The 27147-nt window shown below is 38.6% G+C and overlaps 1 protein-coding gene across 2 annotated transcripts in view; it reads right to left on the bottom strand.

The window, feature by feature from the left end:
* The window catches only part of KCNIP4 (potassium voltage-gated channel interacting protein 4), a 56890-nt gene that overhangs the window by 17164 nt on the left and 12579 nt on the right, over positions 1-27147 (bottom strand). The window contains exon 2 of one of the 2 annotated variants that reach the window (XM_009279128.2): positions 4056-4164. In XM_009279128.2, the coding sequence (XP_009277403.1) occupies positions 4056-4164 (109 nt within the window). The remainder of the gene's footprint in view (positions 1-4055; positions 4165-27147) is intronic. The other variant, XM_009279127.1, reaches the window with a different exon arrangement.

Here is a 27147-nt window from a genome sequence, read left to right on the forward strand (position 1 = left end):
GTTATATTAAACTGTAACTGAATTTTAAATAGCTTCCCATTCTCTTGGCATTCATTTCTTAAAAACATGTGAAATATTCCTAATTATTTTCTGTAGATTTACAGAAAACAAAAGGTTAACACAAAGGTTTTTTATTGTTTGTTGCCCATATATGATACAATATACTACTCTTTTTGTATGATGGTATACAAAAAAAAAAGAATCTCTAGCTGAAGAATCTTTTCTTCCTAGCAACCCATTCTGAAAAAAAAAAATTCAGAGGTGTTTTTCAGGGTTGTTTGTTCAGGCAATTATGGTCTGAAATTTTGCCTTCAAAAACACTGGAGGATGAGGTAAACTAGTCTTTTAATTAGAGCTACTTAACGTGATTCCCCCCCTGCCCCCGTCCCCCTAAATCTTGAACATTAAACATGTTAGACAAAAGCTTAACTTTTTAAATAAAATATGTTTTCTTTTCAGGGATTTGATATCACAAGTAGTAGGCTAAATTGATATTTTGACAGGTTGAGACAGGAACAGATATTAAATCAGAATTCCTTTGAAATACACCATTAAAGCATTTTAAACATCAGAGACAAAAAATGGTAGTCATTATACATCCAAGAGTATGCCTTATCAAACCATGAACATAATCTGTTCTGTTCATAACTGAGGAGGAGTGTAATAATTATTCAGTGTCTGGATTCTTATCTACGACCTGCCTGGCTGAAGAACAAATCCCAAGTTGTATTTCAGGCGATGCATTGCATGAATGCAGGGGGCCTATTCATTCACCTGCGTTTCTAAAAAGAAGTTACTGGAGTGCCTTTCTGGCATGGAAACCTTTTTACAAAGCTAGTTCCGCCTTTTAAAGTACATCGATTTTACTGCAGTTCTGTGTCATCTCCTTTGTTACTCTTACTGTGGTTCCCTTATTCTCTTTCTACTCCTCCTGTCCCTTGTCCTGGATAGTCTTGAAAGTCGCTTGGTGAAGTGACTTGCTGGATGACATTGGAAAATGACTTTTTGGTGATTGCTTGGTCACCCTGAAGCTTAAAATCTTACACAACATCATTCTCTTTGCTCAGATATGAATTGTTATAATGATACATCATGCTGTATCTGGTTTTGCGTTACATAGACAATAGGGGCACAGATCTACATCTACGACATAGGTTTTAATTTGGGGACAACTTTGAAACTTTTTTTTTCCTCTTTAATATTCAGACATAGATAAAAACAACATTTTAAGCGCAACTGAAATTTAAAGGTCTCAGCTGCACACAATATTTTGGCAATACATTCAAAGATTTGAGTATCCAGTCTAGCTGCTTAACTAGACACTTAAATATGATGATCTCACCCTGTTGTTGGCATGCAGGGATATGCAAATACAGACAATTAATTGGGCTTTGAAGATACCTTGGCTAATGTGAGGAACAAAGAAAAGACTTTGGCTCCCATACCTCTGAGCAAATGGCAAAAGTCAACACAGGCACCCAGAAAACAGCACAAAACCTACACAAAACAGTTCAAGTCTCACTGGGCCCACAGAAATTAAAGGATTACTGATGTGAGCTGTTACTCTTCCAAGGAGATTCAGCTCTTCTGCTGTTTCCACTGAATATTTTTCCTGAAATTTTGAGGAAAACTACATAAGGCTTTCACATTTGTTTGTGCTGTCTTTATGTACTGCTAAGGCTGCATGCTGTTGCGTGGAGGCCATGGAGGATGGGGAGAGGAGGGGTATAGCTTCTGATGGTCACTTCTCGGTGCTCTTCACTGAGATCTGCAAAATGGCTTTATTGAGAAAGCTAAAAATGCTGTTACTAGTACACAACAACATCTGTTACTGATAAGTGAATTATCTGGATTTAATACTCTTCTATCCCACTAAAAATCTAACTTTCTGCTGTATTTCACTGAAGTTAAAAGAAGCAAGAAAAAAAAGCTTTTTTTTTTTTTTTCCAGAAAACTGTAGCTCCCTTGCTGCAGATAGATGGCAATGGCATTGTTGAAATTGCAGCGAATAGTGTAAACATGTGCCCCTGTAATGCAGTATTGCCATTGCTATTAAGAAGCCACAAATTTTATAGGGAGCTTGCCCCAGGATGGAGGCTCGTCAGCTTGCAGCTTTGTTTCCCGTGGTTTAGCTGTGACAGCAGTCTCTCGAATTGATCAGGTTTCTAAGGCTGACTGATTTTAATTTTGTGGTGCAGCTGTAGTTTTATACAGGTAGCAGAAACAAGAAGTTATTCTATGTAGAAATAGGTATCTACGACTGTAACATAACAATGCAGTGGAGAGAAGAACTTTTTGCCTTGTATGCTAGCAGAGGCCTTGAGCAGCAGAAGGATGGGATGCAGCACAGAGGAGAGCAGGTGTGGGATGAGAGGGGACGGGGCACAGGCTGGCACTGGAGACCCCACAGCTATGAACAACTCACCTGTGGTCACTTAAAGAAATGGAGGTGTGGAGCTGGACAAAAATGGTTTTAGGGGTAGCAAAGAGAACAAAGGAATAGTATCTAACACAGGTAAAAGGTACCACCTATAATAAATTTGGATGTAATGTGGAGCTGCAAACCTATGAAGAAAAAGAAAGGTGTAAAAATGTGTTAGCAGACATGTAGAAGTGACCCCAGATGACTCCTAGAGCGAGGAAGAAGAAAGCACCAACATGAACATCCTATTCCTCCTGGGGAAGGACTCCAGATGCCGATAGTCCACTGCGGTCCCCACTTCCTCCCCCAAATGATGCCACTGCCCTAAAGGCCCAGAGGAGCAGCAGAAGGGTGAGCATTAACACCAGGAAAAGGGGTAGAAACTAAGAACTGAGTATATATCAATTTTAACTACATTAATATTCTTTCATTTCTGTAACAATTAGGTCTGAAATAATAAAGATTAGGCTTTTAAGATTACATTTATCCTAACAATATGTTTTAGCTTTACCTGTATAAAAGGTGTGCTTTCTCTTTACCCATAAACAATTTTGAGTGTAACAATAGGAAATATACTTTTTTTGTTGTTATTTTAAGTTTAGTAAAGGTGTAGTAAATCACATGCAGAGAATTATTTTCACTAGCCAGGGTGACTAAAAAATACAATATCTGAAACTCTAATTGTTAGCCTGGTTTAAAAGCTTAGATACAGAAATAATCAGTAGGCAGGTCAACTCTTTTAACCTTTTGTTCTTTCTTATTGAGTGTGCCTGCTTGTTAAGGATTTCAGTGATGGTAATCCACACTGAATGCTGCTCTTTACCTTGTAGGTCTTTATTCAAAATAGAACTAATTGGGAGACGTTTTGTTCCTACCTATTAAGTATGGGGTTTTTAAAATACAAGTGAAAAGAGCGAGCTATGAACAGTCCCAGGGAAACATGTAAATCTCAAGAGCTGTGGGAGAAGATGAAGAGGCAGGATTGAAGAGCTGTAGGAGAATATGAAGAGGGAGGATTGAATGGTAAAAGCAAGAGGAAGAAAAGAGAGGAAAACAATTCACATTAAAAGAAAATCTGAGGTTCAAGGCAAAAAACTGTTATACATTTTTGTGTTACCTTCATTGCACTAAAAGATAACGAAGATAAATTAATGAACCCCCTGGAAATTAATTAATTGAAATTAAGGTTAGCAAAAAAAGCCCTCATTTAAGTAGAGAAACCCCACAGAAGTCAAGGGGGTTCTGCCATTGATATTAGAGGGTACCTGTAGTGCCTCCTACAGTTTTCATTCCTACTGTGAAAGGTTTTGTGGAATAAAAGAGAATGGGGAAAACTGTGCAGAAAGTTTAAAAAGAAATAACCTACTCAGAGAAACCTGGTTTTCGAAGGTACCCAAACACAGGTAGTAACTTCATGATAGAAGACTAGCTTCTTGTAGATATCATTGCATTTCATTCAGAAATACATATTTTAAAATGTGTCCAGCCATCACGGAAGTACCCCATGAGTTCAGTCAGAGCTTGAGACAACAATCTTGTTAATTTGAACAACAGGCTCTTTTGTCAGACTCAGGAACTAACAGACATAACTCTCTGTACACTGTAGTACTAATTACATCTGCCAAGTACTCACCTCCTTGTGGAAAGAACTGAGAGTAAATCTCTTTAAAGGTTTCTTCATTGACAACACCACTGGGGCATTCCTGAAAAAAGTGAAAGACAAGAAATGAATAGCATCCAAACTGGCTGAGTCAAATCATGTGTTCATGTTACAGAACATGTATGTGACTTTGATAGTTTAACATGCTGCAAGAGTCTGATTTTGCACTTTCAACCAAATATTAATGCATTAAATGTGTGTCACTTTGAAGGATCTTCCTAAAGAGTTCCCATGGGACAAAAATTTCTTCTGTGCCATATATCTCAGCTTCAGTCTTGAGACCTGAGTGACGGACATGAGCAGCAACCGCTCTGCCGCAGTGTGTGGAGCTATCGGTGTCGCTGTGGGCCATGGGTGGTCGCTCCTGCAGCCGCAAGCAGCACTTGCATGGTATAGAAACCGAGCAGGAACGTAAACTGCATTTGCAGTTAGGTATTACTGATACAACATGCAGTCATATTCTACCTGAAGAGTTATATTCAATGAATTTGAAAGAGCCTGTCACAAAAGATCTTATTCAAACCTTTCATATCCTTCTGCCTCATTACATCTTGTTCATAAACTGAAATATGTACGAAAGGATAAGCAGAAAGTGTCAGAGCAGAGCGATTACAGAGAAAATGAAAGGAAGTGAAGAAGAAAAAAGAGGATTAGAGTGGTGGCTTTACAAAAATAACTTACGTAAAGAGGAAGGAAAAGCAGAAGGAATACTGTATTGTTTACTAAGTCATGCATAAAAATCAAAGACCAGACAGCTGACTTCCAGTCCGGAATTTGCCAGACGAAGCAGATGACTTTGGGCAACACACTTAATTCCTTTTTGCCTTAAGTCCTTCTTTAACACAGAGTGAAAAAAGCCTGGCAAGCTCTTTAAGAGGAAAGTATTTCTAGAAACAAAGGTAAGTAAGAAAAGACAAATGAAGTGTTAAGGTTCATATATTTATTTTTGTCCATTGCTATGCTATTTGGACTGATTGTTCAAACTTATGTGCTCTCTAGTTCTAAACTGGGGAGAGGAAATAGCTTTAAATGAAGATAAAGAACAGTATAACATCTTTTACCAGTGTAATAACAGCTTTTCTTGTGAGAGCAAATTATATTTCTATGAGATCAAGTACGGAACACTGAGATATTCATAGTTTCTGCTAAGAAACAAATAGTATAATCTTGCTAATTGGGAGATGAACGCGCCGCCTGAAAAACACATCAGATCTGTAGATCTAGGATTATTTTGATTTATGTCACTTAGCCTCAGCCAAAATTAGCTCTTCACCATAAATAAGCGTGTGCAAACACATAGTAAGAAACAATTCTGTTTGATCAGAACAGACAGACAAAAAGCAGTCATGGAGACAGAAGTATGAATTTGTTCCTGGTCACGGAAGCTGTCACTGATGGAGGCAGAATTAGAGTACAGGTCTCGGTAAGACCAGATATATACTGACTGCAGGGCCACACTGACTTTCAAACCAAAGACTTTGGGGAATGGGGGGAACACTGAAATGCATCTAGCATCTCTATCCTTCATCAGGTAAGGAGCAATCCATTAACTGAGGCGGCATCTCCCTGCCTGTCATGTATTTGGGGGTGAGGGCTTTCTAAAACATCTCTCTCTGCTTTACCAGCTTCCCAAAAAGACTGTAGTCAGATGGTCTAGCGTCTCGGTGGTCCCCAACAGGTTTACTACACTGCTTGTCTTTTTATGCGAAGCCTTTTGGAGTTGTATAAATGCATGCAAAAGAGCAGTATTTTTACTTGTATTTGAAGCACAATAAAGAAAACATCAGTGAAGTGCGGAGATACTCACTGACATAACAATATAGTTATTCAATGTAGAAAATGTAACAGAGGTACTTCGTAAGTTCCTCTTCCAAGCATACATTGGTATATACTTCACATCATTCCCAGACCTGCTCAAGGAAGAATAACGCAACCTTCTCCCTGAGATGGGTGGGAGTGTGAAAAGACAACACAGTATTTTAGAATTTAGAAAAAGAAGCCGTGGTGTCTTTCTGTTCTGCATGTAATTTCTTTTCAGAAAAAAGGCTAGGCATGTTCTGAGTCAACTAAAAAGAAAACCTGTATATTGAATTTGTACAACTCAGATTTTGCATTTTTTTCTTTTTGTTTTTCCGAGAAGCTTAATAAATAATGAATGACAAAATGTGCATTTAGGTTCACCTAACTCTATGGCTTATTAACATGCAAAGCAATTTTTCCACCTTTTCCTTGGATGAGAAAGACGTTCAAAATATGCTCATTTTGCAAAGAGTGCTCTCCCCTTTTTTACAGGAACTGCCAGCAACTCCAACTGTGTCAGTCCTTAGTCTGAAGCTGTGAAGAATAAGACTCCCATTTCCTGACTTCATTTAAATGTTATGACGTTAGAGGAGAATTAAAGGTACTTTGGAAAAAATTGTCTGATTTATTCTTTGTTAGTTCAAAATAAGTTAGAAGCCTGTTTTTAGAGAAATACATGATCTACAGACCTCATTTAAAGGTAGTACTTTTTTCTGTCACTTAATGAACTCCAGTTTCACCACACTGTTTGAAAGAAACATTGCTTGAAAAGGCAACCTACTTTCACAGAATTGCATATTAGTAGAGCCAGGAATGACCTCTTGAGTTTATCTAGGTTGACCCTATGTATTTTCCTCTGCTCTTTACCATAGCATTGCCAGTAACACCTTACATTTTCCATCCTTGGAGATCTGTAGTAATGGTTTCTCAAGGACATTCATTAAAAATTTGTGATGCTGGCCAATTACTCTTATCAGAAATATTTAGTTGACACTTTCCTTTCTTTAGCTTGGATCTTTCCTCTGAGACTATATAAGACTGTGACCACTTCTGTTCTTAAATAATTTTAATCTAAATATGTATGCAGCCAACATCATTTACCTCCAAGACTGCTCTTTTCTTGACTCATAAATCCGGCTTTATTGTGTTTATCAGGAGATTTCTCTAGTTCAGTGAAAGAGATTTAATATTGTAATTGTTAAGTATGCCCCATGGCTTTATGTCAAGTTATTGCTGACTCCTTCCATTGTACCAACTGTAATTATAAAAATCTTTCTAATATTTCATTAAACTCTTATAAAAGAAAGGAAAATAATTAAATAGTTTGAAAGAAAAATATGAGGCTTATTTAAACCATTTCCTATATTCTTTTTTCCTCCAGCTGTATATAATTTATTTTGTTACAGAAAATTTCTGTTTGAGACTCTTTTAAAATTGCGTTAATGATGTATTATATTTTCCTTCTGGAGAATAAAAAGGAGGAAAAGTTCATCTTGAACTGATTTTCCTGAGTCCAGTCCTCTTTCCTCTAAAGGGAAAATAAGATAAACCAACAGAAAGAAGAGACAGACAATAATAAATATCATTCTACCTTTTGATGATGTCTTGCCTGCAATTTTACTGCTAGGAAATTACACCTCCAGCACGTGGTCTTACGAACCACTCCAAAACCTGTAAATTATTTACAAGCTTCATGCTGTCTAAGCTGTCTTTTTTTTCAGTATTTCTAAGAATACTGCAATAGGTGGATTCTTCTTTACTACCTAATCAACACCCTTCATAGACAAGAGGCAAATCCAAAAAGACAGAAAACGGAGAAATAGTGAAATGCAGGAAAGAGAATGAAGGAGAAACAAACTCAAAGCTCAGACTTTTGTCTGTATAATAAACAATGTTGTATGATGGATTAAGCTGTATTAGGAGCTTTGGCAATTTGAAATATATTTTAATTATGGGCTTTTGCATGACAGGTTCTGCATCCCATGCTTTATCTGCTGTCAGTGTTTGTTCTGCTTCATTTTAGATATATGTTCATGTCCATTGACTTAATTGTCTCGGACTAACAATATTTTCTCTTCTTGCATGTCCTTCTATTGTGACTAAAAATTGAAATTTTCCATAGACACAAAACTTAATGGAAGAATATGTACATAATTTTGAAATAGCATGTGTATTCTTTAAAGCTAGTTCTACCAACAGTCCCACAACCTAAACCCACAGTGGCTTTTCATAGCCCAGTACAGTTCCTAATTCTTCATTTGAGTATAATAGGGCTTTGATCAAAACAGCCTGAGAATTTAACAAATGGCCTTGATTTAATAACATAATCTAGGCCAAATTAATAACGAAATCTGGGCCAACAGACACCTCATGAAGCTCAACAAGAATTGCAATATTCTGCATCTGGGAAGAAAGCATCCCTTGCCCCAGTGCCAGCTGTGAAGTGACTGGCTGAATGGCAGTGCTGCTGAAAAGGACTTGGGGTTACAGTGGATGTCAAGTTGAGTATGAGCCAACAAAGAATTCTTACTGCAAATAAGATAAACCACCTACTGAGCCAAGGCCAGCAGTCTGAGGGAGTTACTCTCTCTCTCTACTCGGGACAGTACAGAGCACAGTCTTGGGGCCCTTCTAGGGATGTGGAGAAACTGGAGAGGGTTCAGCAGAAGGCCATGAACACTGCTAGGGATGAGAGGACATGGCCAACGAGGAGAGACTGAGAGTGCTTGGCTTGCTTAGTCTCGGCCAATGTTAAGGGATGAGCTAATAGCAGCCCACCTGAAGGGCAGTAACAGAGATAAAGGAACCAAACTCTTAGCAGGGGCAGACAATTTAACAAAGTTCAGTGGCCACAGTCTGAGGTTTGTGAGCTCACACTGGACACTAGAAAAAACTTTTTCACTCTTCTTGGTACCCTGAAATGTGGTGATGCTTGAGACAGCCCTTAATTTCGGTGAAAATTTGTGCTGTTGAATAGCCTTGGAAAGATGTCTGTGTATGTGGCAGAGCTTTCCTAAGGGATGGGATGAGATGAGAGGCTTTGTTTGATAAGTGGACCTTGGTAATTTGCTATTATGAACAGGGACACACAGATCAGGACAGAAGAGTGTGGGTTAGAGACTTGAGACAATAGGTTCTGAAGCTTGCGTTTTTTCAGTCTTTAATGCTTTTAAGGTTTATGAAAATTAACTTTTAATTTTATGCACTCCCTACTTCCAAAGCTGCATATGTAAGGTTGGTTTAAATTTGCTATATCTAATGTTTGTTCTGATGCATGTGGTTGAAACATAGGCCTTCTTATGACTTTCCTATTTGCAGAAAAATGAGCCAAATGATAATTATACAATTCACATGGGTTGCAATACCAAATTAATTTCTCCCACTAAGAATACAATTAGTGTTTTTGGACTAAACACCTAGTTTTATTCAGAAAAAAACCCCATGTATTTGGTGTTCAATCAGTGCACATCGATGTGTATTTAGCCTATATTCGCCTTCCATGGCAAGACATCAGTGGCTATGTAGTAAAATTGCTCAGCAAAATTATCAGCAAACCATTAGTCATAGAATCATAGAATCATAGAATCATTGAGGTTGGAAAAGACCTCTAAGATCATCGAGTCCAACCAGCAACCCAACGCCACCACCCACTAAACCATGTCCCTAAGCACCTCATCTACGCGTCTTTTAAATACCTAGTCAATGATTTATGAGATAGAACCATTTTTTTAGCATGGCTACGCTAATGTATTATATCAGCAAAGTTTATACCTGAAATGTACAGTGTTTTTTCTAGGCTTATAGAAAATTTAACCACAAGAGAGTTCAAATGATCTGAAAATTCATTTGCTAAAGTATTTGAGCACTATATAAATTATCTAGAACAAGCCCAGTGATACTCAGTTCACAAATTACTCCTATCTTGAGCCTCCTTCAAAATAAAACGTGTCAAAAGTAGCACACATAAGAAACTAAGGTACAAACAGTCCCTCCGAGGATGGAAAAGGTAAGAACTTTGGTGAAACATGTCTAACATGATCTCACTATGCCTTGGAAGAAGGAGAAAAACAGATAAATCTCACTCTGAAAGTGCCCCTTCGTAGCCTGACACAAAGGCTGACACGTTGATATCAACACGACATCCACGCTGAAGATTCTGCCAGAGCAGTGTTGATCAGGGTTGTACTGCAGCAGCTGAGCCAAGCAGGTATTTGTCGTACAGATACGAGGCTAGATCCAAAAACAACTAGACTTACAAGTCTTACCAACTGCCACTTTCAAAACCTAAATCTAGATCTCTGACCCTCAATAGCCTCTATATGTTTTGCCAGTTGACTTCAGATAATATTGCTCTTGCTTCCCAGTGTTGCTGTTCAGGTAATGGCTCTGTAGCCGTAGGCTGGCTGCAATCAGGAGGGTAAGTAGATACAAAAGCAGAAGGGTGATGGTGGGAGGATCAAAGACAAACAGAAAAAGTTCTCTCAAACAAGCAGTGTCACATTAAAAAATTGTTTGGGTTTGTTGATGAATATAAGTGCTGTTATGATTAAGCTGCTGTGTCATTAAAAATGTATAGATCTCATGTTTAGATGGGATAATTGGCTGAGCAGGGGTGGTAAAGTTACACTGCACGAAGTCAAAGCCGCAGAAAAAAATTACAACTGGAAGTAACACAAAAGCCAAAGAGCAACAGTGGCATGGAGATGGCTATTTCAATGTCAAGGTTTCTGAGGTGTTTAATTTTCCTTCCTACAGCTGCAGATCCACACCACCTCATTTCAAATGACTCCTTTGAGTGCCTGCTGTTTAACATAATATCCCAGTTTGCCTCCAGCACAGGGTAACCCAGGCTTTTTCTCCCAGATTCACCAGTCCATTGGGCTCCTCCGGAGCTGTTTGGTTCTGCCAAAGGACAGAACTTGTTCCCAGTCATTTCTGCTCTCATCTCCCTCCGCTCCGCAGGGAGAGCTCTCCCCAGCGCCCTGAGCCTTTTCTCAGTTCCTCTGGCTGCTGCCTTACTCCTGCCTGTCTCTTTTCTCTTTACCCTTGCAATAGCGCACTAAGCCCTATTTCACATAGTTTGTTTCCTAGCCCTTGGAAGAACAGGTCTATCAACCCCACTCTGAATCCCACATGTCAAAATCTTTTCCAGATCCTAATCTTTTCTTCCCTTTCAGAAGCTCCTTCACAGATGAACTTTAATCAGGTTATCACCAAATATTACCCCATTTGTCAGACATAACTGTCCAAGATCAAACCAAGAAGGCATCAGATAGATGCAAATTTCCAGTCAGACAGATCCAAAATCTCAGTTCACTTTTAAGAGCTAGCACATTCTGTGAAAAGCATGAAAGAATATCTTTCCTAATATTCTTCTGCATTCTCACTTTGTGTTAAATCTTGCTTTGTGCTGTTTCTGCAGCATAAGCTAGAGAAAATAAAAAGAAAGAAAAAGAAAAAGAGAGAACCCTTTCCTGGGAAAAAAGCAGGTGCAATTCAGGATTGCCAGCATGAGGGAGTGTCAGCAATAGCATCATGTTACATTGATATGGTACATTCTCAAGGCAAATAGGAAAACCCAGTGCGCTCTCAGCAACTGCAGTGCTTCTGGGCCATGAGAAAGGAGTGATCTTAATTTGGCAAGCAGAAGCAATATTGAAAAATTACCTATTTGGACGTTAAAGAAAACTATTTGAAGATGACATACGTAAGTATGTATGATATTGATGAAAATAAGTTTTATTTTGACTAGGTGTTTTATTTAATTGCAAATAATTAATGGTAGTGGATAATGTCCTGATGTGGACTTGCAGATGCAAAATGTTAGTTAGGAGAAGTTTATACAGTAAATTTTTCTAAAAATCTGATAACCTGCAGACACAGGAAGAAGAGAATTCAATGCTGCTGCACCTTATTCCTCTAGGGGCAATGCAGGAACTGGCTTTTTGCAGTTTTACTATGCCTTATGACTTTGAAATTTAGCTAATATCCAGCTGACACAGTATAAAATGATTTAGTCATGTCTGCAGACAACTGAATGTACTTCAAGCAGAGTAGAAAACAAAACCACAAGCTAATACACTTCTAGACTAAACTTGTTTATATTTATAAGCATGCTGCTCCTAGCTGTATGCTGGATTTTGTCAGGTTATGTGGTAAAAGCTTGTCTGCACACCCACAGAGGAGCACAAAGTGACAATGGCAGGTTGAGGAGCCTAACTAATGTCCTGCCCTGGCTGCTCCCAGGACATCCCAGGAGCCATCAGCCCACTGAAGGCCCAGCTCCACAAGCCCAGAGGAGCACAGGGGCACAAAGGTAAGCGGGAACCCAAATTAAGGACGGAAAGGAAGGGACACACTGTCCTGGCCCCTCCCGGGGCTGTCCCAGGAGAGCCTCAGATCATCAAAATGAGTAAATGCTTGTACTGAAGGGGGTTGCAGCCCCAGGGTAGGGGACACATTATGGGATGCAGGGGAAGAGCATTTTGGGATTGCACAGGACTTGTTATGGGATGTTTAGCGGGGAACCAAAGGTGGGGAAAGGGAAGGATTTAGGTGATTTGGGGAGGAAGAAGTGTGGGAGGGGAAGAAGTGTGGGAAAATAGAGGTGTGAGGGGATATATATATATATATATGGGTCACATATATATGGTCAGCTGGTCAGTTTGCTTGGCTGGCCATGCCCTGTGCTTGACCAGGGCAGTCTGTCCTGCCTTCTGATTAAGCTCCTTTCCAACTCTTCCCTGGGTGGTGGCTCTCCATTCTGTGTGTGCATGGGTGTGTACAGGGGTGTGAGTGCCACAAATGGGGTCAGACCACGGGTTGGAGGGCCCGTGTGTCCCTGGTGCAGCAACTGGAGCGCGTGCAGAGGTGTGAGTGAGTGTGTGAGTGCTAGTGAAGATCAGGTCAGATGACCTGGTGAGCAGGTGACATGACTTGGGTGTCTAAGGGTAATACCATGGTGGGGTTGGCTACTGGGGACCAGGGGAGTCCTGGCCAGCTTTGTGTGTGTGCATGAGATGGTCTGTACCAGCAACTGGAGTGGGGCTGCAGCCTCAAGGGCTCTTATGCCCAGGTACCAGCAACTGGGGAACCTGGTATCCAGGAGCAGCTACTGGGCGTCTGAGCCCATGTCTGAGCCCAGCTGCTGGAGGGATCCACACTGTACGTGTATGTGTGTGTGCGCATGTATATATGCGTTCTCATTAGTGGACTTCCATCCTGCTCAGCCACAGAAGGGAGCAGGATGAGGCTGTTGGTGCTGCCTATGTTCGTGTGACTGCTCTGTGCATCTGTCTGTGAACTGTGTGGCTGGCCATGTGTATAGGTATATATGCGATGTATATGTGTGCTCTATGTGTGTGTGTGCCTACTAGGAATACATCTTCAGCCTCGCTACTGGATGGATCCGGGGGCATGGCAACAGCCTCTTCTCACTCATGCTGCTGAATCTGGCCTGATGTTTTTCCCTAAGAAATTTAATTATTTCATTTATTTTATTTAATACATTTCTATAATTCAATATACAGTACATTAATTCATCAGTATTGTATTGATTTTATTTGGGAACACCTTTAGCATTAAATATGTATTTACCAAATACCAATAGGGCTAAGCTCAAGTTTGACCAACCTTAGAGCTGCATGCTGAGAATAAATAAGTTTGTAATTTATTGTAAATTAAACAAACAAATAAATTTGTAATTTTGTAACTCATTTCTCTGTAGTAAATATAAATCTACTTGTCCTTGATATGTTCATCAGGAATAGATTTCATTGCCTATTTATTTGAAGTGATTGCTAGTGTGATTAACTTTATGTCCTGAAAGTACTCTTAGAATACAGGGTTTACTTTTGGTATTGTTTTTTTCAGTAAAAAACCAGAACACGTATCAGAAGTGATCTTCATGAAAAGGGGCTGGGCGGCATTGCTGGAGTTCAGATCACATCATTGGCCAACACAGGAGAAACATCAAGAGCAGGGAAAAAAAACCGCAGCAGCTAATAAAAGTGAAATTATTTTAGTGGGACTTCGAAGTAGATGGTACAAACAAAATGAGGTTTCTGGGGGAAAGAAGGTTCTGATGTCATTAAAGGAAAAGCAAATGCAGTCTGAAAAATATCTCAAAAGATATGCTCAAAAGAGATGCCATGCACTAGCCTGTGAAGCAGTCTCAAAAAACTAATTCAGAGAAACCCTCTCTCTTGAAATATTTGAAATGTGGCTGAACAAAGCACTAGAATTAAGACTGGGAAAACTAACTTGGGAATAGTTAGATAGTTCAAAAGATCTTTTTCTTTTCTCATTAATACAGATTAAAAAAATCCCAGACAAACATATTTCTGCCTCCTTTCCTTTTTTCTTTTCCTTTGCTTTAAATACTTCTAGAAGAAGAAATAACAGAAGATGTGGGGAGAAGAAAGCAGCTGTTTTCTTGCCAAAGTTAAATTTCCCCCAAGAGGGCAAGGAATTCACAGAGATTGAACTATAAGCAAAGTATTGTCCATTAGGTGTTGGTAAAATTTCAAGGGGTTGGTTCTCCTATGGATTAAAAGAAAAAAAAAAACCCCGTGCCTTTGTGATCTATTATAGACAGTCATTTCTCTGAACAGCTTCTTTGAACTGGCATCTTCTGGACTGCTGTATTGTCAGTATTTGGGCTCCTGCTTTTTAACACCTCTTTTTGAAACTAGATGAATGACAGAGATACTTACTTTCCTTTGTATAGATTTATCATTCAACACCTCAACACATCAAATGGGAGCTTTGAAGAAGTTTTTAGGAAATCAGTGCATGTATAAGATAATTGCAATGCCTACAGAAGAGATATCTACTTTGGCTCTTTTGATCAGACAATTGTATAATTCCCCCACCTCTGTGTTCCTCTTGAGCTTTGCTGTTTGCCTGCTATAAAAGCCAGTTTGTCAAAGGACTGGGAGGATGAGTGGCAGGACGGTGTCTCAAACTACTCACAAAGGATGACAATTGGCTTTATTCTATCTTTACACCTATCATTTTGGGGTCTGGCCAGGCCTATGATATAATGGAACAAGTCTAGACCTTACCTGCCTTTCTTCTGAAAAGCTGTTGAAGGAGCTGCTGTTAATTACCAAGAAATGTGCAGAGATGGGAAGATGAGCAGAGGCAGACTGCAGTGGAACAGATGGGTAAAAGAAAGTTTTGAACTCATGTGCATTGGATGCCTGGTCATCAGTAGGGGCAACCAAACAGGCTCAAAGGAAAAGTGTTTGTTCTGGGGATGATCTGTGCAGATGAAACCATAAAACTGAGGCTTCATAACATCATAACATCTCAGATTAAAGACATAAACCACACTCAGTATAAATAAGAAAGTGTCATTTCTTTCCTTCTGCTAGACAGAATTGGAGGAGCCCCCTCCAGTTTTACAACCTTTTATACTGGTTTAGTAGCCGGGTTACCAGCTACTCTAGCCAACAAATAGAGCTGCTTTCTTCTTCACGCCACTTACCCATTAATAGAATACCAGTTAATTTTCTCAGAGAGAGAAGATAATTCCTCAAACAACTCAGAAACATGATTTTTTTACTTGGATCAATTTTCATATTCCCTTAAATAATTGAAATCTTTTGCTAACTAATAAACCAGAAATGGACTAAACCAGGGATTGTTTTCCTGGTTTGAGCATAATTCATGCTCCATAATTATGCTATGTTTATTTAAAGTAGAACATATACAAAGTATAGGACAAAGTGTACTTAAAACACAGTTATAACTGAAATGATTTAATATATTTTTTGTTCTAAAAAAGCTTCCTGGAGTAAAATGAAGATTAATTAGTACATTAGTGAAGCCTTTGCTACTTTGTAGGAGAGTCAAGTGTCCCAGTACATTAGTATGTGCAAGACACATGAAGATGCTCAGAGAGAAGGAATTTTAAAAGTCCAAAATACAAGGTGGTGTGGGGGTTTTTTAATTTTTATTTATTACACTGCTTGAAGTTACTCTTATGAAAAGTTTAATTATAAGGTCAGCATTAATAATATTTTCATCTGTGGGATATTATACCCACTATGTACAATATACGTTATATATTTGAATGAGTATGTTTATAATGACCTATTTCTAGCCTGATGGATTTTCACGCATTTTCTCTAATCAATAACCTGTGTTCAATTCAATTACATTGAAAACCGCTGGTGTTTTTAATTTCAATTATCACTTCTACTTTTCGTGTTATCAGGAAAGGGACAGCTATTAATTTAACCTCCTGTCTATTGTAACTGAATTAGTTCTTGTGGTGTTTTTTTCTGATTTGGTTTCTCATCTTAGTTTTCTCAGGAGTGGGCTATAAAAAAACCTTTCACAGCACCTTTTCTTTATTGAAACGGTTCTTGGTTTACATTTTTAAAAATAACTTCTGTGTAGTCATATGGAAAGATGCTGTAACCAAACAGTGATGAATGATGAAATATGTTGACCAAAGGTATACCTCAGATCAGACTTATTTGATGACTTCAAGAGGGCCAAAATTTCTTCCTAAAACAGCTTGCTATTGTTTTCAATTATTGCAGAATTAAGCTTTATAGATCAGAATATAAAATAACATACTCTAGTCTTGTATACTTGAATATACTTGTGAGCCTTGAGAGCTAGTAATGGAGGTGAAGAAATATTTTCTCTGTTCTTTGTAGAAGCTGTATGGGATGAAAGACATACAGAGTAATACAAAAGGAAGGTGGTTTTTGTGCAATGGTTAGGGATGGTTATTTCAGATAGTCTTTCGTCCCTACTCTAAAGCCTTCCTATGAATTTGCCTATTTATGGTTACAGGTGTAAAGCATAAGCAGTTTTTGAAGGAGGACTTAGAATGCAGGAGGCATCCCCAAATGGAGTACACTAATTACTGGGTCTAAAGGGACACCCTTCTTTTCGATCTTTCCTCCCTAATCTAAAGTACAATAGAATTACTTCAGCTAAAGGCTCACAGGGGCAACAACTTGGGTTGTTGCATTATCATTTCTGTCACAGAAGCTGTAGACTCATTTTATAGCTTAGTGGCAACAGTCTACATTTCTAGGAACATCGTGAAAGTCAGGGGATTTCATAGCATCAGTCTCCATTGACATCCATTGGTGAAATACATGTAAAAACTGCTTTCAAGCCTTGTTTCATCAGGTAAAACACAAAACTTCTTGCTTCTATTTAGCCATCTGTAGAAGAGTTACAATAACGCTTCCCAATGGCACAGCAAAGATGTACAAAATTTTGAGCCTCCCACTGGAAGATACTCTAATGAACAAAAGCCTCTTCCCATCCCCTACTTGCTACGGCAGTTTCAGAGGAAAACAAGCAGAAATAAAGGAACTGGCTCACATCCAGCATGTGCAGCTTCACACAGTAAAAAACAATCAACACTTTGGCTGCTTCCACAATGCAGCGGGCAAGGTGCCAGCAACGCTTTTAATCAGCGCCGTTCTTTGTTTAGCAATGCCCACTAACTAGTGTAATTTTTAGTTTCCTATTATTAGCACTAGCAGTAAAACAACAGTAAACAACGTGACTAAAGATTTGAACTTAAAAGCTCACCCTAAAGCTTGACACACCAAACTTTATGGATGAGTCCCTGGCATCTGAAAGGTGCTTACTGTTTCTGTCCTTACTTGTCACACAGGAGGGCATTTTACAATCCTGACTTCACAAATAGGCGGGAGCTGTAATTAAATTAAATGTAGCAGAACCCATGCTTCAAATACTGAGCAGTGCAGTTTGCTGTAAACGCTTTGGCAAAGACAAGGTACTCATCCTCTTGGGAAAAGCTGTATTTAGGCAAGCACTGCTTCGGTGACTTGCCTTTCACACATTCCTGTGTGAGTGCTTTTGATCAAGTCCCTTCAAATGAACTGAAATCCTAGGTGAGAGGAGGAGGAATAGCTCCTTGCTGGCAAGTGCTGGTCACTCAGGTGCACTCCCTTAGACCTAGTCAAGTGATTCACTTGAGCAGAATGAAGGACATCACCAATCCCTCACAGCAACATTTGAGTATAGGTCAATTCCCTACTTTAAAACCATGGAGGCCTTTATTTTGTTTTTCTTACACGAGGGAGTTAGAATTTAGAAGCTCAGTTGGTGCTTTGGTTTTCCCTAGAAGCTCCTTGTACCCTTAAAGAGTGGAAGATTCACTGAGGAGGAAACTGTACCAACAACCTTCTGCTAAAGGTTAGCAGATTGGCACCATCACGATTACTAATATTTTATAGCCATATCTGAAAATAAGAAAGCCTGAATTTAGCACAAAGTATTTATGAAGCAACCTCAGTGTGTCAGGGGTGAGAAAAAATAACTATATTCAGTCTAAAATGCTAATCTGACTTTTTTTGTGTTTGTCAGTCAACTGCATGTTGATACTAGAGTACTGACACCAACTCAAATTTTCATTTTAATCATGAAGTAAGAACACTGTGAGGTTTGCATTCCTGGGACACATGTCTGCATGAAAGACACTCAGCCTGAAAGTCTGTCCTAACTCATGTTATTTCAGTATTTTTCAGAGTGGTGGTTCTTTGTTTCTTTCAAAAACATGCAGACAGATCAATATTTGGTTAGTGCTAACTATGATGAAAAGCACCGAGGAGTTTCAGCTCCTACAGAATCCTATCAGCTTGCAGAAATGGCAGAGTGTAAAAGTCAATAGGGAGCAGGTTAGAAACTGGAAATCAAACATTGTACTCGTTATTTATATTTTATATGGTAATACATTGAGCCTTTAACAAAGGTTTTTGCTTCCTCCACTACTAACAACACTTTCTCTCAGGAGAAGGGCCCCAGCATTGTAAACACAAGAACAAAAGTGCTTACCTGCATAAATATTTATAAAACTGAGCCTGACATTAGCATAAATAGGACCTGATTCGCCAAGTACAGTGGTGAAAATCTGAAGCAATTGAGGCAATGATGTGTATGAAGCTGCTGTGAGTCAGAGAGATATGTGGTCCGTGGGAAGAAATGGTTCTTCCCTGTTCACACAGTGAGGACAATGTGCCTCATCCTGGAGGCTCTCTGGCATTCAATGTCTGTCACAGGCTCCCCTCTCTATGTACCAAAACCTCACTGTCACATCTGCGCTCGTCCAGCCTGCCAGCAGACCACACTGACACCTCCTTTATTCTGTTGTCCAAAGGGCTCCCCAGAACATGGGTCCAGGATATGGAGAAGATACTTGACCACTAGAGCTCTACTGTTTATGGTGATCATGGAAGGGCCAGAGTGGGCTTTGTGGCAATGCTTTGGGCCATAAATCTAAATGCCTCTGAGAAGGAGGAGTGAACAGTTCCGTAAGACAGGGGAGGATGTACCATTGCTACTTACAAATGAGATATTATCTCTATAATTCAATAAAAGACATGAGAAAAGCATCAGAATAGAATTTGAAGTTTAGTCAGGAATATGAACTGACAACTTTTTTTAACACAGCAAAAAATCTAAATAAACTACCTAAATCTCCTTTAGACTGTTCTGAAGCTTTCCCTGTCTCATATGTGAATATTCGATACATTGCTTTTGGCAGCATATCTAAAATTTGTAGCATAAGTCAAATCATCGGAACCGAATACTGAGATAAACCTAAATAAATGGTGACTGGTATTTGCTGGCATATTTTTGTGAAAACATGAACATCATAGAGAAACAAAAAAGAAGCAGAAGACGTTTCCCAGTTAAAACAGATAAGAAGGGAAAAAGATAACTAGAGAAACAGACACATCTGAAAAAGAGTTATCTATCATACAGGGTAGGCCTAAGAAAGAGATTTCATTTCTCATAGTTGTATCATTCCTTATGGAGATTCACTGAGGTTGAAATTGCTGGGCATAAAAACTTTTTGCAAAACCTGCTAAGTTTATGGCACATAAAATTTGTCTTTGCTCCATAACTGCAGCTTCTGAGAACAGAATAAGAAAATAAGGCTGTTATAACTTGGGCTCCGTCACAGGGGATGGTACCACATCTCTTGTTCAGTGAAGCAGATGCTATGTGACTTGATTTATTTATTTTCAACACTACTGGAAGTGCAGTGGATTTTTTGGAAATCAGATTCAGTGTGGTTATTTGATCAAGTCTGAGGGATGATATAAGACTAAAATCTGGAGAATTATACTACTTAGAGATAAGAAACAGAAAAAATAATTGATCCCTGTGCATAAGCTTCTAGCCTGTTCATGGACTGTTTAGTGTTGAGACACTAAATAGTTACATTAATAGAAAAGGGGTGGGTTTCAATCTTAGGATCCTAATTAGGTCTTCACTGGGAAATGAAGCAGAAAACTTCTTAGAGTGCCCTGAGATTTCCCAAAAGATGCTGCTCCCAGGAACTCTGACTGCAGAAGGCAATGACCAAATGGAGAAAGGCATCTCATTTGCAGAGCAAAACCTGAGACCTCCAGTTTCAGGTCCTCTGTTGAACAACTGAGAGCTCTGAACAGACCCAGCATGCTCCCAGTTGAATGGTGGGAATACCTTGATTGGGATGCAGACTCTTTCATGGCTTATTAATGTAGGAGGAAAGGAAAAAATATTCCGAAGAAACCAGAAAAAGGACCAGATTTTTCCAGCCCAGGGCAACAGGGACAGGTGCTTGCTTATCTACTGGTAAAAAAATAATAATTAGAATACATTTTGGAATTTTCTCATGGGAATATCCTCCTCTGGGACTGGAAGATTTTTGAGCCAATTACCACTAAATTACAGTTGTCTGACAGACTGAAGGAATGTGCAGTTCTTTTCATCACAGACAGCTAATGTGGTGGAGGACAAATCCACTGAGCATAACTGTAATTGCCAAGTTTCTATCTAGAGCTCTGGAATCCTTGAGAAGCCATTCTTATAGTGAAAAAAACATGAAGAGGGTCAAATAATCTTTATGACATTTGGGCACGTTCCATTGAAATCAATGAAGTTTTGCAACTGACTTTAAGAGAGGCAGGATTTTTAGCCTAGAAGAATAACAATATAAATTCAGGAGTTAGATGTTACAAGCATCCAGAATTGGTGAATCTATAGGGGTAGTTAAAAACTGATAAACAAATTTTCCATTACTCGCTGGTGTCAAGTTGAGCCTAATTTTGCGTCTGCTTTCATATTTAAGTTCTCTGTTGTTTTATGTTGTGTCACTCTTCTTTCTCATCTTGCTCTGGAGGAAGGTAACAAACATTGCCTGTTTTAAAACTTTGTTAATAGTAATGAATCACCCATTGTACTGAGTTTTACTGGGAACTCATTATTCAGGACATGGAGAAACACTGACAAAGAACTTATGCCCTAAAAACTTAGGAAAGAGGTGAAAAAAGAATGGGAGATGAACTGGGTTGTTCAGCAGGACCATATGGAAGTTAGTTATTGAACCTGGATTTCCTGCCTATTGATCCAAATTTGGTAGCCTGCACAATACGCTTCCTGTGCACCTAGATCCAGTGCTTAGTGCTGACATTTTTAATCACAAGCACAATCATGTGTCTGTTGCCCTGATACCTATAATTGCTGGTAGATAAAGTGCCAGAGACAAATACTGCTCTATCCAGCTACTGGGGGTTTACTTGTAAAAATTATTCTTGACACTTCTTTTTGAGAGGCCACAGTGAAGCTGGTCACAGTGTCAGAGATGCATAAATGGAGCAAGTAAATAATTGTTAGAAATACCGTGTAGAGTGCTTCCTAGATCAGTGGTTTTTCAGACATGAGGTGACTGTTTTTTCCACTTGAGCTTAGTCATGGAGGGGTAAACGGTCTCGCTCAAATATACTGCCCACAGAACACACATTTCACTCTTAACACTGAGGAATTCAGTGTTCATTTTTCTCTCCTGTAAGGATGAACTTTGCTATCTCCAGCTCCTGGGAAAGTTCAGTTTCCCACAGCCACCAGCCCCCCTACTGGTGTTCCCCACTTTGTTCCCAGGGAGTGTTTGAGGAGGCTTTGATCAAAGGCAATCAAGCAATCTCTCAGATAGCCAGGGACACTCTAAAAGGTTTTGGCTGTCAGACCAGAGACACTAAATTAGGCAGTTGTCAATGTGGAGCCCATGCAGGCAGCGAAGCACTGGTATAATGCTCTCTTGCAACCCAGAAAGCTTTTTAGTGTGATAGTTAAGGCTTTTAAAGGTGTGTGGCAGTTAATAAGCCATCCAGAGAGCCAAAAGGCTAGAGTCTTTAGACTTCTAGTTTCATGCTGTGTTTACTGAATCATGCTGTCTTCTCAGTTATTGGCTCCTATTTCTTCTGTTATACTCACCGTATCTAAGGTCCTTTAAGTATATTTCACAATGGAATTGATTGGGTTGAATAAATTCCCTTACTTGAAAGTTAACATGAGAATCATTCACATAATCGGAGTGAAGAGCAACTGAGGAAATGTCCAGCTGATCTGAAGAATATTGGCTCTGTTAGGTATTGGATTTTAGACTTTCACTCAAAGGTAAATGCAGGTTGGCCCAAGACTTGTAATAAGCTTCCATGACACTGAAAGACTTGACCTTCATGCTCTGGCACTTGTGATTTGCTGCTTTATTTGAAGATTTATCAGTATTTATTTTTAGCACAGATGTAGATCTAAAGAAATTTCAAATCAGAAATTAATTCTGTTGAAATCAAGAAAGGACTTTTGATGGTTTCTCTGCTTTCTGACAAAACCTACATATTGCTGATTTTGTTTAAACTGATCAGGAATTTAAACAAGAAAAGATTATAAAGGTCAAAAATTACTTGGAAATTTCTGGGATCCAGAACAGATCCCTGAGTCCAGCACAAATAAGATTTTGCCTGTAAAATTTTGAAGTAATCGGGACCCAAATGGTTGAACTGCACCATCCAGAAGTGTCGCCAGAAGATGTATTTATTCCCTCTCCTCTCATTTTGAAGGCTTAGGACACCCACCTGAAAATATGTGTGTCCACTTTATGTCTCTGAATTGCAGTGTAACAGGGAGATAACTTAGTACAGGATTTAATATGGAATTATCATGTTTTATATAAAAACTCTTTAAAAGTAAGAAAACCGCTAGCAAGAAATCCAAGTAGAGGGATTTTTTGAACACTGTTTTCTCAAATGACGAATTGGCTCGCTAAAACAATTTATGTTAAGCTGTGTGTTATAATGTCCAGTGTTTTTAGCAGTTACAATTAGTATTCATCTCACCTTGTGAAGAAAAGGGCAAAGGTGGCAGAAAGGAGAATGAGAGGTGTCTACTCACTACATTTTTAAATTACAACCTCATCAATGGTGCATTGCACCAAATTTTACTTCTCTAATGTTAGTGATTATCCAGAAACAAAAATACAACAATTTCACATAACTCAAGTACGAAGCTTTGTAATGCTCAGTCCAGTTGCAGGAAAAAGTAGCTGCAGTGAGCTGTAGCCAAAGAAGATATTTTGCTGCTCATATTCTAGTACATAAACATTTATGTTCCTCAGATATCACATACTGACACATATGAAAGCTCTGTGGTAGAAAACAGCTCTACCAGCAGATGAGTTACACTGAGCAGCTGGCTGGCAGAGCAGAAGGTATATACCGTGCGTTAAGTGTCAGCCTGGCATGACTGATGGCACGCTGAGAGCACACCAGAGCACAGGACGGGGTACTGCCAATTTCAAATAGGAAGCACAGACAAGCACACAGACCAATACAATTCCACAAAAATATAATATTGACTTTTTTAGAATAAAGAAGAACTTTAGAGGTATTTGGTGCTCTGCACTATTTTTGATACCGGGTGCTTAAAATCACGCTCTTTTTATATGCTGCTTAATTAGTGACTTGGCATCTACATTTTTCAGAGATAATTCAAAAGTAAGCAATCACTATTATGAAGACAGCCCTTGGTATGATAGATGACAGGTTTTCCCTAGTGAACGCGACGTGAAGTATCTCTATGAACAGCAGTAAGTCATGAGATGAATAGAAGTGTAGGGACTGAGTTCATTATTAACTTTCAGAAAGATTTCAATCTCTGCCAGCAACTGCGAGACTAATTGAAACGAATATCTCCACTGAACACGTTAAGGTCTGTAAATTTGTGACAACTGACAACTATACACTAGGTCTGTTAAACTGTACCTCCAAATTATTTTTCTCTCATATTTGAAAAGTTTCAAGTTTCTTGACTAACTCCTGAAGGAAATATACAATGAATGTAAGCATTATTTATTGCTCAGTTTGTTAAAAGATTTTCACATAGCCTTGTTTGAAATACGGAAAAGTTTCCTCTAAGCCCCTAGTAAATGAATGCCAGTGCTTTTGAAACATAATAACAAAATTCTGCCTTGGCAAGGTTTGTTTTTTTTTTTTAAGTTTTTCTTGAGTCATGTAAAATGGAGAAAACACTTGATCTGAAGCACAACTGGTAAATACTAACTCTATTTGAAAAAATGGAGGTTTGAACTATGTGCATTATACACGTCTTTAGAAACTCTCTCTAGATAGAAAAAGATGATTTGCAGAAATCTGTCTCTTGACAGCAGACATGATTTCCAGTTTCTAGGTTTACTTGCTTGGAGTTTCATTATGCAGTTGTCTATTGTTTAGTTTATTAAGGCTAAGCAAGTCACAGGAGTTTTCTAACATGGGAGATGTTAATTTTCAGTTTAAATTATTACTATCTGCTTTTCTAGTAAGATTCAGAACTTCCTTTATTTTTTTCTATTTTATTGGCATTTCTATGTTTCAAATTTAACAGGTTTATATGCATGAGGCACAACCTGTTCAGGTGTCATCACTGCATCTGTTTGAAAAGACAAGTTGTTGGTCCTTCTTTGTATATACATCCTCTTCGTGTCCACAACACTGCTGTTCGTGCACTGTGCAGAGGGCTCAGCACTTCCGTAAAAACTTTCAGCACAATGGGCACTGTTACCCAGTAGAGCAACCCATCCTTTGTTTGATATTCAGAGTCACAGAGGGATACAGGTCAAATGGTTTTAGTGTTGTTTCATGTTAGCCAGGAGAGCTAGGTGGGAACCTTTAACTGACCTGTGTTTTTCTTCCAGGCTCTCTTCTGTTAGGTCAGAAAGAAAGTCTGCATCTGGAAAGATCCCGCTCTTGCTAAGATTACATGCTGTGTAACCTAAGGACTTCTACAGACAGTCATCAAATCTTGAGGGAAAAGCAACTGTGCTGACTGCTGGTGAAATGAATTCTTCCTTGCTGTCCTAGGACTCTGGGGGAGGGTGAAAAGCATATTTAAGCTCTGAGCCACCTCATCTGCAAGAACAAGCTTTGGCAGACCAATGTGAGGGCAAAATACTCTTGCACTAGTGCCATTGGCTGTCATGCTTTTCTGGCATGTATTAATCCTGAATGTGTATTTATTCATTATAATAAAAACACATGGAGTTGCTGTAGAACTGAATAGGATCACAACGAACTGAAGACATCCTATTGACTCTGTGAGATGGGGGACACTGATGACTCAGATATATCTGATCCAAGCTAAAGTGTTATTTCTCGCAGTGTGAAACCTTCTGTTTCGTAATACACGGTGTTCCAGAGATATAAACTGAGAGGATTATGTTGTCTTTGCCCCTTGTCATGCTTTAGAACAGGTGTAAAAGGTTAAGTAAGGAAGCAAGGAAAATTGAATGGACTTTCAAAATCTCTGTTTGGATCATCACAGAGGTATTCAAACTCTTTGCATCACCCATTTTTTTAATCTCTTTTATAGTCAAATGCCTATGTCCCTTGTCAGCTTTTAGTGTCTGACAAATATAATGCAAGGGGACACACTTTTCTTTTGTACTAAATAAATTCTAATCTAGGCATTGATTATCTTAGAAACTACATTTGAAAGACAGAAGTGAAAGACAGAACTGTACAACTCTATTAGTCATAAATTAGAGGTTGTGCAAACAGAATAGCCATAAAAGTCATCCATGTGTAGAACGCTGATATACATTTCTCATACCTCCTTTCTTAACAAGTAATTTCCAATTACAATGAGCAAAACAAATATATTTAGTGTTCCTAGAACATCATGCATACAAATGTGTAAGAAAAGTTAAACCAGTTTGAAAATTTTAACTTCAGTACCCTAAAAATTACATTGAGATGTTTCAGTTTTTGCACAAGTTAGTGCATATACTGCAAAATGCACAGTATGTACCTAACCTTCATCCTCATCATTAAACAAAAAATTGCTGGAGTAGAGAAATTATTTATACAGTGAAAATTATTTTTATTCAGTGCACCAACTCAATTTTCCTCTTTGAAGTCCCAATTACTTTTATCAAATTTATAATTTTTCTTTCACTTTTTAAAACTCTTATTACATGGGAAAATGCTCTAACTACCAGCTGTTATACCAAATGTGGATAAAGCTACCTTGTTCTTTCAGGCACCTATTCTCAGCAAATCAGTGTAGCTCATGAAGGTGCCTAATATTTAGACCCACAAGCTTTGGAGAGGGACATAAATTCAAATAAATATATATAAGTGGCTTCCTTGCCACCCTGAAGGCTTTCTTAATTGCAGTTCATAGGCTCTATCTCTGAATAAACTGACTGTAATGAGAGCTGGTGCTAAACTTAAGTTTTATACACCATACCGCTGGGCCTAGCACAGATAATTTTAGAGAGCTTTAAGTACATAGTATGAGCATTTATCATATAAGGTCTAGAACTGGTGTTTGAAGATCAGCATCAAAACTTTGAATTTGACTTCCTTGTCAGTTAATGTTAATGATGACATAAGATTCTGTGTCTCAGTGATCCCAAATTCTTTTTTTTAATGTAAAAGTGCCAACATTACTTAGATGCAAAGGCATATCGAACAACAACCTGAATTTCCACAGTAAGTATTTATGCAGATTTTATTTATTTCTGGAGGCTTTTTACAGCCAAGAATGTGAAAAGTCACACTGTAAGTGTATTGAGGTTTTGAGGGGATTGGGCTGCTGTACACAATACAGAAACAGCAATTAGTTTCAAACCATTAGCTAATCTTTTTTATTAAATTACTTGTCTAATCTGAATGTGGGCAGTTCAGATCACAAACTGATCGAACTGTTCACTGGAAGAGACCCCTAGAGGTCATCTAGTCCAACTTATCAAAAATATCCTATGAATGTTCTCACAGTTGGGTATGTAGACACACCACGAACTGTATATTTTTATTTCCTACTCATTAGATTGGAAATATACTTAATTAGATAAAACAAGCACTTTCTCCTGACTTACTTTTTTCTGTAAGAGACTAACAGAAGAACAAACAAAAGGGAAGGAATTTTCCAGAAAAGGACA

This window comes from Aptenodytes forsteri, unplaced genomic scaffold (genome assembly GCF_000699145.1).
Source record: "Aptenodytes forsteri isolate BGI_AS27 unplaced genomic scaffold, ASM69914v1 Scaffold242, whole genome shotgun sequence".
NCBI lineage: Eukaryota > Metazoa > Chordata > Aves > Sphenisciformes > Spheniscidae > Aptenodytes > Aptenodytes forsteri.